Here is a 14,349-nt window from a genome sequence, read left to right on the forward strand (position 1 = left end):
ACTCTATTTTTCCCATACCATAAGAAAGCGTCCCATCCCAATTGTAAACCATGTCCCTCCAAATATAACCTTTTATTTCTAAGAGCTATCCATTCTTTCACCCAGGTTAAAACAGATGCTTGATAATACAAAGCCCACTCCGGTAACCCAAAACCTCCATTTCCCTTAATATCTTGTAACATTTTCATCTTAATTCTTGCTTGCTTTCCTTGCCAGATAAAATTCAAAATTTTGAGTTTGGGTCTTGGAAGATTTTTTTCTCAAGTTTGATCGGAATTGTTTGAAATAAAAATAAAATCTTCGGCAATACATTCATTTTCACTGTAGCAATTCTTCCTAATATTGACAATTGCAGATTCTTCCATCTTTCCAAGTCCAGTTTTATTCCGTTCAATAATTTTATATAGTTATCTTCTTGAGCATTTGGCCGATAGATATATACCCAAATATTTAACCTTTTTCACTATCTGTACCTCTGTTTTTTCTGACATTTGTTTTTTCTGTTTATCTGTAAGATTCTTAACTATTACCTTGGTTTTTTCTCTATTTTTAATCCTGCCATTTCTCCATATTGTTCTATCTTTCCTCATAATTTAGGAATCATCTCCAAAGGTTCTTCTAGGATAAATACTAGATCCATGGTGGCAAACCTATGGCACGTGTGCCACAGACGGGACTACAGTTCCTTGTAGTATTTCTTCATTTTTGAATTGTAAATAACCTTTCCCATCTACTAAGTTTTGTATCATTTTCTTCTCTTTCTGGTTTTTGAGTTTATAAGCTAACCATCTTCCTGCTTTATTTTTTTGCTCTTTCTCTGTTCTGCCACTTTTTCTGAATCCAACAGGTTTAATTTATGTTTTATTATTTCTATTTCTCTTTTCAAACTCTTTTTCTGTGGATTTTTTTGTAATTCTGATTCTAACTTTACAAATTTTTCTTTTAATAGTACGTATTGCTGTCTTCTCTGTTTATTTTTCTTTGCCATATACCAGGGGTCTGCAACCCGAAACAGCAAAAGAGCCACTCAGATCCGGTTCCGTCATACAGACAAAAAGGTGGGAGCCGCAAAATGTGCACGCGTCTGTGGGCACGCACGCGCATGCGCAGAACAGGCAAAAACAATAGCATCAGTGTTGCCAAGGAGAAACAAATCTATATTATTTGCCTGAAAGAAATACTACTTCTGTTCTCCCAAATAATTTACATAGCAAAGACAAAGGAGTTTTTCTTTTCAAACTTCCATTTTCATAAAGGGAACATCCTAAATTTAGGAACCTGTTCCTTTTGGCTAAATATTAATTTTCGATGTGGCCCCCAAATCAGTCATGGTTCTTCCTCCCATTCTAAGCAATTTCCTTTATGAACAGTTCTCAAAATTCACAAGCTTTTTGCAGTTTTGTAAAATTTTAATTGCTCTGTTATTTCCAACAAACAACTAAGTTTTCAGATAGTAAACTGAGAAAGTAATTCAGCCAAAGTTCCAGAAAGTGGCACACATTTCATGGAATACTACTAACCTCAGTGGACTTTACTTCTGTGTAAGCATACATGTACCCAGGCTACATGTCGGCAAAACTTTGAGAAAATGCAATGTAGTTAATTTAAGTTCTTAAGTTTGGAGACCTGCCGCGCTCGTCAAACATGGACCAACGTGGCAGCTGTGCAAACGGGACGGCGGCGGTTTGGAGAGGTGCGCACGCACCTCTCTAAACCGCCGCCGCCCGTTTAGAGACCTGCTGCGTTGGTTCATGTTTGACGAGCGCGGCAGACCTCCGAACGGGACGGTGGTGGTTTGGAGACCTGCCGCGCTCGTCAAACATGGATGAGCGCGGCATCTGTACGAATGGGACGGTGGAGGTCTGCTGCGCTCGTCCATGTTTGACGAGCGCGGCAGGTCTCCAAACAGGCGGCCACCATACTGTTTGGAGGTCTGCCGTGCTCGTCAAACATGAACGAACGTGGCAGGTCTCCAAACAGGCGGCGACGGTTTGGAGAGGTGCGCCGCACTCTCCAAACCGCCACCGCCTGTTTGGAGACCTGCCGTGCTCATCAAACATGGATGAACGCGGCAGCTATGCAAACGGGACAGTGGCGGTTTGGAGAGTGCGCGCGCACTTCTCCAAACCTCCACCGCAGGCAGTTCTGCAAACTGGAGAGCTGTTTGGACGAAGGCAGCATCTCTGCAAACGGGGCAGTGGAGGTTTGGAGAGCTGCGCGCGCAGCTCCCCAAACCTCCGCCGGCGGAGGACTGGGAGCCGCAGGAGACGGCTCAAAGAGCCGCAGGTGGCTCCGGAGCCGCGGGTTGCTGACCCGTGATCTAGTCGATCTCGTACTCCTCTGTTCTCTGGCAGTTTCTTCACCTTCACCCTCTTGTTCATCTTTCTCTTTCTGTTCTCCTCTTTCTCCTCTTTGCTCCTTGAGTTGTCTCTTCTGTTGTCTCTTCTGTCTGCTTCTGTTCCTTACTCTCCCCTTGCTGTTGTTCCACTCCTTCTTCTAAAATGGCTCTATTCCTTCTTTGAAGTCCTCTGCTTTCCAGATTGAATCCAGTTGATATCTTGTGTTATTCCAATTTATTAAAATGCCTTCCGGCAATAGCCATCTGCAATTTGTGCCTTTGGCAATCAGCTTTGTAGTTAAGAAATGGTAGTGTCTGCTTTAAAACCACGATTTATTTTTATATTGTAATGGCTTATCTCTTTTCTCAGTACTTCATCCCTTGTTTTCTGTATAAACCTTACATGTACTTCTCTTGGTAGTCTGTTTTTCCTTGCGTAGCTTGAGTTCATGCAAAATATTTCATCAATCTCCATTTGGATCTCTACTCTGTCTGCCTTCAGAGCCTCTGCTAGAAGCTCAATGAACAAAACTGCTATATTTTCTTCTCTATCCTGAGGGATATTTTGAAATGTCAAATAGTGTTCCGCCTTCTCCATTTCCAGAATCGTAACTGCCCCTTTTAGATCTTGATTTGCTTGTTCTATTTTTTCATTTTCTTGTAATAACATTTCCACCTTTTTATCAATGTCCTCTGATTTGTTTTCCATTTTCTGGATTCTTTGTTCACTTTTAATAATCATTTCATTTTGAGCTTCTAATTGTGCCTTTATATCCAGGATGTCTTTGCTTATTTTCTGAAGTATACTTTGTGTCTCTTCACAATCATAAATAATGTTAATGTCATGGTTCCGATAGATGAAACCCATCAAAAGAGCTTTGAGGCAAAATTCTTCCTTAAAGTACATTTATTCGGGATATAAAGTATCAGCACTACATAGTTGAACCCAAAAACTAAATTCCCTTCCCCCAGATACAAAGTAACAAAGTAAAACTCCCACCCCCAATTAACTGTCATAAATCACATTCCCCAATTAGTTTAAAAACGCAGGATTTGTCCTCAGCGGCACAGCCCACCAAAACGTTATCAACTTGTCCTTGGATTCCCACAGCAGCGTTATTATTATGGCTAGCTGAGCTTACATTCCAATACCCCCCCCTCTGCTGCACCTAATTTCTAAAGTAATAAAAAGCATGTCAAAGGAATAGAGAAAATGGCTGCATTTTCATCATTTGTCAGAGCGGAAACATGCAATGATAGCAGCGTTGACAGAGGTTAAACTAGAATTTTGATATTTTCATGGTAATATATGTTGGTTTTTTGCTGCTTTCACACGTCCTATACCCATTTGTTAACAATAATGAAACTAACCCATTAATATGAATCTTGCAGATAAAGAGGATGCCAAGAAGAGCGCTCTGCACAACAGAGAATGAGAAGCAGCATTAAAATGCAAGAGAAACCATCACCCAAAACCTTTCCCACTTCCTGCATGAAGTTTGAAAACTCTTCTGCTTTCTCATCAGAGGAAACACAATGGACCGAATAACAAGAACAAAGTTTTGAGATGGAAAAATAGAGCATGTGCAACTCAAGGAAACATTACACAAAAAGTCAAGGGAGATAATATCCAAATAAAGAAAAAGCGGAAGTAACTGGAAGTTGTTGGGATAGCCAAAATGGCAGGTATTAATTAAAGCCTTTCAGGAAGGTAAGGGTGAGTTGACTCAAGAACCTGCAAGTAAGAGATCAGAAACATTTTTGTTCACTTCAAGAATCCAAGAATATTAGTGGTGGAAAACCCCCCACAAACAGCTTATTGTGGGAAATATAGAGGTTGCAGATCACAGCTGATTATGCACGAGACGATCCACCCGGTGAAAAGCAATACAAATGTTGGAGTTTGACAAAGGCTTTACTCCAAATAGCTCCCTTATGATTCATGGAGAGACCCATGCAGGAGAGAAGCTCTACCAGACGACCCAATGTGAGAAAAGATTTAACATGAACACTAATATGGAAAGACACAAGAAGTCTCATGCAGAAGAGAAACCATATGAGTGCTCAGATTGTGGGAAAGGTTTCAGTTGGCATTCCCTCCTGGTGCAACATCGGAGGACTCACACGGGAGAAAAACCATATGAGTGTCCTGATTGTGGGAAAGATTTTTCTTGGAAATCTGACCTGGTGAAACATCAAAGGACTCACACAGGAGAGAAACCATATAAATGTCGTGATTGTGGAGAAAGTTTTAGTCAGAATTCCTACCTCGTGAAACACCAGAGGACTCACACGGGAGAGAAACCCTATGAGTGTTCAGATTGTGGAAAAGATTTCAGTTGCAATTCTGACCTGGTTAAACATCAGAGGACTCACACAGGAGAGAAACCATATAGGTGTCCAGATTGTGGCAAAAGTTTCAGTCAGAGTTACTACCTGGTCATACACCAGAGGAGCCACACGGGAGAGAAACCATATGAGTGCCAAGATTGTGGGAAAGGTTTCAGTTGCAATTCTGACCTGGTGAAACATCAGAGGACTCACTCTGGAGAGAAACCATATAAATGTGATTGTGGGAAATGTTTCAGCCTAAATTCCTACCTGGTGAAACACCAGAGAACTCACATGGGAGAGAAACGGTATGAGTGTTCAGATTGTCAGAAAGGTTTCAGTTCCAATGCCGACCTGGTGAAACATCAGAGGACTCACACAGGAGAGAAACCATATAAGTGTGATTGTGGGAAAAGTTTCAGTCAGAATTCCTACCTAATGAAACACCAGAGGACTTACATGGGAGAGAAACCATATAAATGTGCAGATTGTGGGAAAATTTTCCACCGGAATTCTCACCTGGTGGTACACCAGAGAACTCACACAGGGAACAAACTGTATCAGTGTCTGGATTGTGGGAAAAGTTACACTCGGAATTCAAAATTGGTGATTCACCAGAAGACACACACAGGAGAGAAATCATATCAGTGTCCTGATTGTGGGAAAACTTTTAACCAGAGTTCCAACCTTGTGCAACACCAGAACACTCACACTGGAGAAAAACCATATGAGTGCCTAGATTGTGGGGAAAAATTCAGTTGGAATTTCCATCTGATGATACACCAAAAAACTCACACAGACGAGAGAGAGTCTGAATGTCCAGAATGTCAGCAAACTTTCAGTTGCAAATCTGAACTGACGAAGCACCAGAAGATTCACAGGGAAAAGAGACTGTATGAGTGTCCGGATTGTGGGAAAGGTTTCACTCAAAATTCCAAGCTTGTGAGACACCAGAGAATTCACACGGGAGAGAAACCATATGAGTGTTTATATTGTGGAAAAAGTTTCATTCAGAATTCCAACCTGGTAATACATGAGAGGACTCACACTGGAGAAAAACCATACCAGTGTCCAGATTGTGGAGAAAGTTTCAGTCAGAATTCCTACCTGGTGAAACACCAGAGGACTCACACAGGAGAAAATCCATATGAATGTCTGGAGTGTGGGAAAAGTTTCATTCGAAATTCTGACATGGTAAAGCACCAGAGGACTCACACAGGAGAAAAACCATATGAATGTCTCGAATGCGGGAAAAGATTCAGTCGGAATTCCAGTCTGGTGATACACTGGAGGACTCACACAGGAGAAAAAGCATATGAATGTCCTGTTTGTGGGAAAGATTTCAGCAGTAGAGCTACCCTTATAAATCATGTACAGTTACACATAGGGGAGTAACTCTATAAATGAGAATGCTATAAGGCACGATGGGGTGGTATATTAATTCTAAGTGCTATTGCTGTAATAAAGAAATAGCTTTAAAGACGATGACCAGCATCTTCAATTGCAGCTTAAAGAAACAAATCCAGTGCAGCTCACACCACAAAGAAGTTACATGAGCATCCTAGGGGCCCCCAGTTCTGTGTGTACTGCTGTGTTCTGGACCAGGTAAAGCTTCTGGGTGGCTCAGTGCAGTAATCCAAACAGGAGGTGATCAAGGTGTGATTGACCCATGTGCAAGACTCCCTCTTGCCAAGGATCTGTATTTTGATCACGTGACCATGGGCATACCGCAGTGGTCCTTACGTGAAAAACGCTCATGTCACTTTTTCAGTGCCTTTGGTCACATGGTCACTAAATGAAGTGTTGCAAATCGAGGAACTATCTAGATAATTGGGTATCGTAGGATGGATGGCCTCCCCTACCAGTTTCATGTGGATTTAAACCACATCGCTTAGTGAGGGCATTCTCCTGGCATTTCCAGTTGCTATTGCAACTCCATGACCCCGTGGGTCATTAAGTGAGGACCTGATGTGATTATGATGTGAGAAGAGGTAGGAGTTTAAGGCAAGCAGGTGAGAATTGTGGGCAAGTGGGTGGTATCCAGGCAAAGAATTGAGAGCCAGCTAGTAAAGCGCAGGAATCTTTAGATCAGCTTTCTGCAAACTAGCGCCCTCCAAATGTTTTGCCCGAACTGCCTGGGAATGTTCAGTTCAATCTCCTCTGGAAATTGGGAAGGCTGCTCAGAGGAATTCCGCCCTCTAGTAAAATTTAGGCCCTGCAAGAATACAGATGGAAAAATAATATCTCTTCTCTAGATGTGTTTGGAAGCAATATGGGTGGGTGCTTCAAGGTTTTGTCCCATATTTCATATTTCTATTAATGGGATGAAGCTGGCAAGTGTTTAAGGCTGCACGTACAAACAAGATCTTTATCAACTTTTATGATGCAGCAACTGGCTGAACTTGTGAAACTTAAGTAGGGTCAGGCTTCACTCTTCCAGCTTCCTTCAGTCACAAAGGTAGTTTTGGGGCGTTATCCTGCAGCCCCAATATGAACAACTAACTGGAATAGTCTTCATTGATCCCCAAGGGAGATGCGGTTTGTTGTAGCCTGATGGCACACTGCTTTCCCTCGGTTTGGTTCCAGCAAAAGAAGCTCCTGGCTTAGTTGCAATGACGATGAGGGTGTCCCTGCGAGACCCAAAAGGACAGACCAGGGCTAAATGGTCCTGGAGAAAAGTTATGGATGTGGTCGCTAAGAGGAAAACGGCACTTTAATTAAAAAAATCTTAGAAACTCCAGAGACAAAATGAGCCTATTTTCAGCCTAATGTCACAAGATAGAGCTCTTAAACAACACCAGTGCCTGGAAAGCCGTCAATCTAATAATGGCATCGGCGGTGACGGTGACTGAGATCCGACATCCAACCGGAGGGAGAGCAGGCGAGGTGAAAGCATTGCTAGAAAGGATGTTGAGGAGAGGGGCAGAGGAATTTGCTCTTCCGGCTCACCAGTATGAGGATGGAGGCATAGAGGCCTCTTCTCATGCTCTTCCCAGACCCGAAGCAGCAGCTGGAAAGTGAATTGAGGGCAGGTCAGAGAAGAAGCCGGGAGCAAGTAGGGCTGCCTGGTTTCTTCCATGGTGTAAAAGAAGAGTAGCAACTCAGCCACTACATATTCCTTCCTACCCCAGATTTTATTCAACTGGTGCTGTAGGCTCTAAAATTGGTGCCTGCAATTTTCTGCTGGTTGGAATATTTAAAAAGTCTCCCTTCAGATTAAGCTTGGTTCCTTGGGATTGTATGGACATGTTGTTTCCTTGGCAACGATATGGGACTGATCTGCCACTGGTCTCTTCTGGGGTTTTGATTTCTTTAACTATCATGTTTAGCAAACAAAACATTATTCCCCCTTGGAGCCCCATCAGCGTATTAACCAGGTTTAACCGTGCTTAAGCAAGCACTTTTTTTAAAAAAAAAATATAACTTGAGGATGCTAGAAATTGTTTTATTATATAGTACAGGTAGCAGAGTATTATTATATAGCCATACAGAAGATTTCAAGTCTCTCTTGAAGTCCAAGACTCTGGTTTGACTGTGTTCTATTGCTTGTGCTTCAATAACGTTGAATTCCAATATTGCATGATCACCACCCGCTCCCCTCCCCAAGGTCCCTGTGGCTTCAACACCTTCTATAATTTCATCCCTGTAAATGAGAATTAGGTCCGATTTGGCTAATCCTCTAAATTCCCTTCTCTATTTTTTGGGAGACAAGTTGTCTGCTAGGCTCAGTTGCAGTGACGATGAGGGCTTGCCTCGAGACCCCAAATGACAGACTAGGCTTAGTTCGTCCTGGAGAAAAGTTATGGATGTGGTCTCTGTTGTGTACTGGGATCTTTGAGGCATTGACGAGGCGAAGGTGAAAGTAACATAACGTTTATTAGGTTAACACAGAAGCGGCTCTAACAGTCGCATATGGACGGCCATTGAAAGCAATCTTCTCGCTCAAAACCCAAGCTTGCAAAACTGCAGACAGGCAATTAACATTTAAACAACACAGCCGTTATTCATTTATAACGGCCCATATAATATACTTCAATACATAACAGTCTCTTAAGAGTGGAAAACGGCACTTCATTTAGAAAAAAAATCTTAGAAACTCCGGATAGAGACAGAATGAGCGTATTTCAAGGCTCAGGTCACTAGGTGGCGCTCTAACACAACAACAGCAGGAAAACCTTCAATCTAACCGCGGCATCCCCGGTGGCCGAGTTGCGATATTCAACCGGAGGGAGGTGAAAAGAGTTAAAACCAGCGAGTATTGCTAGAAAGGATGTCGAGGAGAGGAGAAGGGCTGAGGAACTTCCTCTTCCGAGTCATCCACGGGAGGATAGAGAGATGTAGAGCGGTTCGTGCTCTTCCCAGGGAAGAAGCAGCAGCTGGAAGGTGAGTGAAGGGCAGGTCGGAGGAGGAGACGGGAGCAAGTAGATTTGCCTGGTTTCCTCCACGGCGTAAAAGCAGAGCAAGCAACGAGGCTGAAACATGTCGGTTGCTGCTGCATGTTCCTTCTGTTTCCAAAGTTTTAATCATGCACTTATGTTGCATGATTAAAACTTCTGCCTGCAATTTTCTCCTGGGAAATGGGAAATGACACGATAGCAGTATTCCAATCTTCCCATATTTGAGAGGCTGCCACAAAGAAGAGGGAGTCAATTTGTTTTGCAGAGCAACAGAAGGCGACATAAGGGACAATGGGTGGAGAGTAATGAAGGAGAGAAGCAACCTGGAACTAAAGAGAAATTTCCTAACAGTGAGAACAGTTTAACCAGTGGAATAGTTTTCCTGTAGAAGTTGCGGGTGCTTCATCACTGGAGGTTTTTAAGAAGAGTCTGACAGCCACTTGTCTGGAATGATATGGGGTCTCCTGCCTGAGCAGGGGGTTGGGCTACACAGTTCCTACAAGTTCCTTTCCAGCTCTATTCTGATTGATATACGTACACATATGGACGCAGAAAGATGTAAATACTTAGGTCTTTATTTCTGTGGGCGTATATGTGTGAATTTTATAAACAAATTAATATTTTAACTTGAATTTTGCTGGTCTTTATGCCAAGTCAATCATAAATAATAATGTCATGGTTGCGATAGACAAAAGCCATCAAAAGAACTTTGAGGCAAAATTCTTAAAGTACATTTATTTCCCCCCCCCATTTCTAAATTTAGATAAAATTTGAATGCATTTCTAGGACATTTTGCATACTGAAATAGAGATAGATTGTCTACGTAAATAAATTCTTTTTGTTTAGGCATGCATATATGTGTGATTTACCCAAGCGAAAAAAGAGAATTTTATGATTTATATTTGAGCTTGGATCTGCTAGTCTTCTACATGCCAAATGAATCATAATTAATGTTAGAGATTAAACTAGAATCTTCGTCTTTGTTCTTTCATGGTAATATATGGGTTTTTTTGCTGCTTTCACATATCCTGCCATTTTTTTAAACAATAATGAAACTAACCTAATATGAATCTTACAGACAAACAGGATGCCAAGAAGAGCACTCTGGAGAAAAGAGAATGAGAAGCAGTATTACAATGCGAAACAAGCCATCAGTCAAAAAATTTTCTACTTCCTTTTTTCCTTCCTCAGCAGATGAGAGATCAAGGAGACAAGAACAAGAACAACATTTTGAAGTGGAAAAAATAAAGTATGTGGAACTCAAGCAAGCATGAAAAGTCAAGGGGAATGATATCCAAATAAAGAAAAAAATGGAAATAACTGGAAGTTTAGTGGGAAGAAAAAAGTCCGTTGGATAGCCAAAATGGGCAGGTTTTAATGAAAGCCTTTGATGAAGGGAAGGGTGGCCTGAATGAAAGTACCTCCAGATAAGGGATCAGAAATATTTTTTGCCTCCTCAAATACCCAAGAATGTCAGTGCTGGAAAAACCCATAGACATCTTATTTTGGGAAAAACATAGATTGCAGATCACAGTTGATTATGCATGAAAGAATCCACCCAGTGAAAACCCATAAAATATTTGTAGTGAGGCAAAAGCTTTACTCAAAAGAGCTTCCTCATGATTGATGGAAGGACCCATACAGGACAGAAGCCCTACCAGTGCTCGCAATGTAGCAAAAGATTTAACAGGCATCACTAATATGGTGAGACATAAGAGGATTCACACTGGGGAGAAACTCTTTGAATGTCCTGATTGTTGGAAAAGTTTCACTGGGAAATCTGACCTACTGATACACAAGAGGACACACACAGGAGAGAAGCCATATGAGTGTCCGGATTGTGGGAAAAGCTTTAGTCAGAATTCCAATCTGGTGACACACCAGAGGACTCACACGGGAGAAAAACCATTTCTGTGTCCTGATTGTGGGAAAGATTACTCTCGGAAATCTGACCTGGTGAAACATCAGAGGACTCACACAGGAGAGAAACCATATGAGTGTCTGCAGTGTGGGAAAAGTTTCGTTCAAAATGCCCACCTTATGCGACATTACAGGTCTCACACAGGAGATAAACCATATGAGTGTCTGCAGTGTGGGAAAAATTTCATTCAAAATTCCCACCTTGTGCGACATTACAGGACTCACACAGGAGAGAAACCATATAAGTGTCCAGATTGTGGGAAAAGTTTCGCTCAGAATTTTGACCTGGTGATACACCAGAGGACTCACACGGGAGAGAAACCCTATGAGTGTTCAGATTGTGGGAAACGTTTCATTTGCAATTCCGACCTGGTGAGACATCAGAAGACTCACACAGAAGAGAAACCATATAAATGTCACTGTGGGAAAAGTTTCAGTCAGAATTCCTACCTGGTGAAACACCAGAGGACTCAGAGCAGAGAGAAACCATATAAGTTTGCAAATTGTGGGGAAAATTTCCATCGGAATTCTGATCTGGTTATACACCAGAGGACTCACACAGGAGACAAATTGTATGAGTGTTTGTTTTGTGGAAAAGGTTTCATTCGGAATTCCAACTTGGTGATTCATCAGAAGACTCACACGGGAGAGAAATTTTATGAGTGTCCAGAGTGTGGGAAACATTTTGGTTGCAAATCTGAACTGGTGAAGCACCAGAAGAGTCACAGAGGAGAGAGACTGTATGATTGTCCGGATTGTGGGAAAAGTTTCACTTGGAATTCCAAGCTTTTGAGACACCAGAGAACTCACACAGGAGAGAAGCCATATGAGTGTCTGTATTGTGGGAAAAGTTTCAGTCAGAATTCCAACCTGATGATACACCAGAAAACTCACACGGGAGAAAAACCATATCAGTGTCCAGATTGTGGGAAAACTTTCAGTCAGAATTCCTACCTGGTGAAACATCAGAGGTCTCACACCGGAGAAAAACCATATAAGTGTCTGGAATGTGGGAAAAGTTTTGGTTGGAATTCCCATTTGGTGATACACTGGAGGACTCACACAGGAGAGAAACCATATGAATGTCCGGATTGTGGGAAAGATTTCAGTAGTAGGTCTAGCCTTATAAATCATGTAAAGTTACACATAGTGGAGTAACCATTGAAATACTCGGATTGCAGACAGTGTTTCAAAGAAAGTTACTCCCTTATCACACACAGCTTTCTGAAGGCTAGCTGTTCCATTGTTTGTTGTTATTGTCAGAAAATGTCTCCTGATTTCGTGGTTGAATCTCTGTTTGATCAGTTTCCATCCATTGTTCCTTGTCTTGCCTTCAGATACTTTGGAAAATAAGTTTAGCCCCTTCCTCTCTGTGACAGCCCCTCAAATATTGGAAGACTGCTATCATGTCTCCCCTAGTTCTTCTCTTCACTAGACTAGCCATGCCCGGTTCTTGTAACCATTCTTCATATGTTTTAGCCTGCAGGCCTCTGATCTGAGCTTCCTTTCTCTGGCGCAGTGCAGTAGTTCCCTTTTACGGAGTTGAGGGGAACTGCTTTGCTGGGTGAGAAAAATCAAGCTTGGATCTGTATTTCCCCCCCACACACACATTGAGTTATTTCTATATATAATAAAGGGGGATATAAGTATGTATGTATGTATTTTTACGTAGTAAGAAGGTGTACATGGCAGGCCAATTCATATGATTCCACAAGCTTTACAGCAATTAAACCTTAATACAGAAAGCAATAGACCCCATATATAGCAAATGGCAAAATGCAAAATCTCAGCATTTAAAATGTAAAAGTAAGGTAAAGGAAAAGGTAACGTGCTAGTCGTTTCCAACTCTAGGGGCCGGTGCTCATCTCCATTTCAAAGCGGAAGAGCCAGCGCTTGTCCGAGGACATCTGTCAGGACCCACCCCAATCCACGTCTTAGGAAAACAAAAACTCTTGGAGTCAGTTCTACTCCAAAAGGAATTTTTATTAGGACATGTTTTGTTGTGGAAATACAAGACGTGACCTGGTATTGTTTTACAGACTGAGACTTTATAAAGAGTTCCCGGTTCAACCCCACTTCCCTCAACCCCATTTGGTCAGCCCCCCATCATTTACTTCATGTCATCCCTTTCGTTGGAAAAAGGGAACTTCGAATCTTTACGGTTATTGCCTTCTTCGTTCACAGATTCAAATGGAGACACAGGCCAGATGCCTTCTTCCCTAACCCTCCCCTTTGTTCCCCCAGTTCAAAAGGTTTCCCTTGGTCTTTGAAATAACCTAAGGCAGGCTGAATCCACATCCGCTCCTCCTTCCTCGGGAGATGGCAGAATCTAGGGGGGGGGAATAATGTGTTAAACATACATTTATGAATGTGATATAAATGGATTCTGACAACGTCTCCGTGGTCATGTGGCCACCATGACTAGACGCCAAAGGCGCACGGAAAACTGTTACCTTCCCACCATAGTGGTCCCTATTTTTCTACTTGCATTTTTACGTGCTTTCAAACTGCTAGGTTGGCAGAAGCTGGGACGAGTAACAGGCGCTCACTCTGTTACGCGGCACTCGGGATTCAACCTGCCAAACTGACGACCTTCTGATTGACAAGCTCAGCGTCCTAACCCACTGAGCCACCGCGTCCCTTTTATTTAAAATGTACTTCCCTGCAAATATAGGGCACTTCTAGCAAGGCTGATGGCAATTTGATAGTCTAGGAATCCCCCCAAAAAGTGATTCTTGCTTTTGTTCAATTTAGAAGTGACCAGGCCTCCTGGCCTTATTAATTATATTCATGCCTATATTCGTGCCTGGTGCCATTCTTGCTCAAAATTGGTTACCTTTCATCTTGCAAGGAGATAACTTAGAGAACTTCACCACAAGATAAAAGGCATCTAAATTTAATTAATATAAACAAACACCTGGTCCCAAATCAAGCTTCTGATGCACAGTCATCCCTGTTATCAAATTATTGTATCTTACTCCAATTTCATTTTCATTTGTTTTATAGGATTTAATTAATAATTGATGTTTGGAATTCTCTATTCTGACATGGTCTATGGGCTAATCAATAAACTAAACTAACTAACTATTCAAACCAATGCATTTAAACAAAAACCTGGTGCCAAATCAAGCTTCTGATGTGCAGGTGCCTCTTATCCCAGTGCTATGGGGAACAGCTAGATCTTCCTTGCTTGATGGAAGGCTGGAAGGATAAAGTTCTGCCAAACCTCAGGGGGAAGAATGTTTCATAGGGTAGGATCAGCAACGGAAAAGACTCACTTCCTAGCTCCTATCAAATGGCAATGTTTAAGGGTCTCTTCTGGGATTTTGATTTCTTTTACTTCCATGTTTAGCTAACAAGCAC

General features: G+C 42.0%; 3 protein-coding genes across 10 annotated transcripts in view; all 3 read left to right on the forward strand.

The window, feature by feature from the left end:
- LOC308663295 (uncharacterized protein) overlaps positions 1-14,070 on the forward strand; it is a 42,075-nt gene extending 28,005 nt beyond the window's left edge. The window contains exons 1-2 of one of the 2 annotated variants that reach the window (XM_081319605.1): positions 8,999-9,052; positions 10,145-14,070. In XM_081319605.1, coding sequence (XP_081175731.1) covers positions 10,693-12,144 — 1,452 coding nt within the window. In that variant the 5' untranslated portion in view covers positions 8,999-9,052; positions 10,145-10,692 and the 3' untranslated portion in view covers positions 12,145-14,070. Of the gene's footprint in view, positions 1-8,998; positions 9,053-10,144 lie in introns of those variants that run through there. The other variant, XM_081319606.1, reaches the window with a different exon arrangement.
- LOC308663293 (uncharacterized protein) overlaps positions 1-14,349 on the forward strand; it is a 166,223-nt gene that overhangs the window by 128,763 nt on the left and 23,111 nt on the right. The gene's annotated exons all lie outside the window — the stretch shown is intronic.
- The window catches only part of LOC308663289 (uncharacterized protein), a 40,337-nt gene that overhangs the window by 19,950 nt on the left and 6,038 nt on the right, over positions 1-14,349 (forward strand). For 4 of the 6 annotated variants that reach the window (XM_081319597.1, XM_081319596.1, XM_081319598.1 and 1 more), the window contains exon 2: positions 3,731-6,149. The exons of 1 other annotated variant lie outside the window; for it this stretch is intronic. In XM_081319597.1, coding sequence (XP_081175723.1) covers positions 4,232-6,064 — 1,833 coding nt within the window. In that variant the 5' untranslated portion in view covers positions 3,731-4,231 and the 3' untranslated portion in view covers positions 6,065-6,149. Of the gene's footprint in view, positions 1-3,529; positions 3,641-3,730; positions 6,150-14,349 lie in introns of those variants that run through there. One more of the 6 variants, XM_081319595.1, reaches the window with a different exon arrangement.

The sequence above is a fragment of the Vipera berus genome, assembly GCF_964194415.1.
Source record: "Vipera berus genome assembly, chromosome: 2".
NCBI classification, from domain to species: domain Eukaryota; kingdom Metazoa; phylum Chordata; class Lepidosauria; order Squamata; family Viperidae; genus Vipera; species Vipera berus.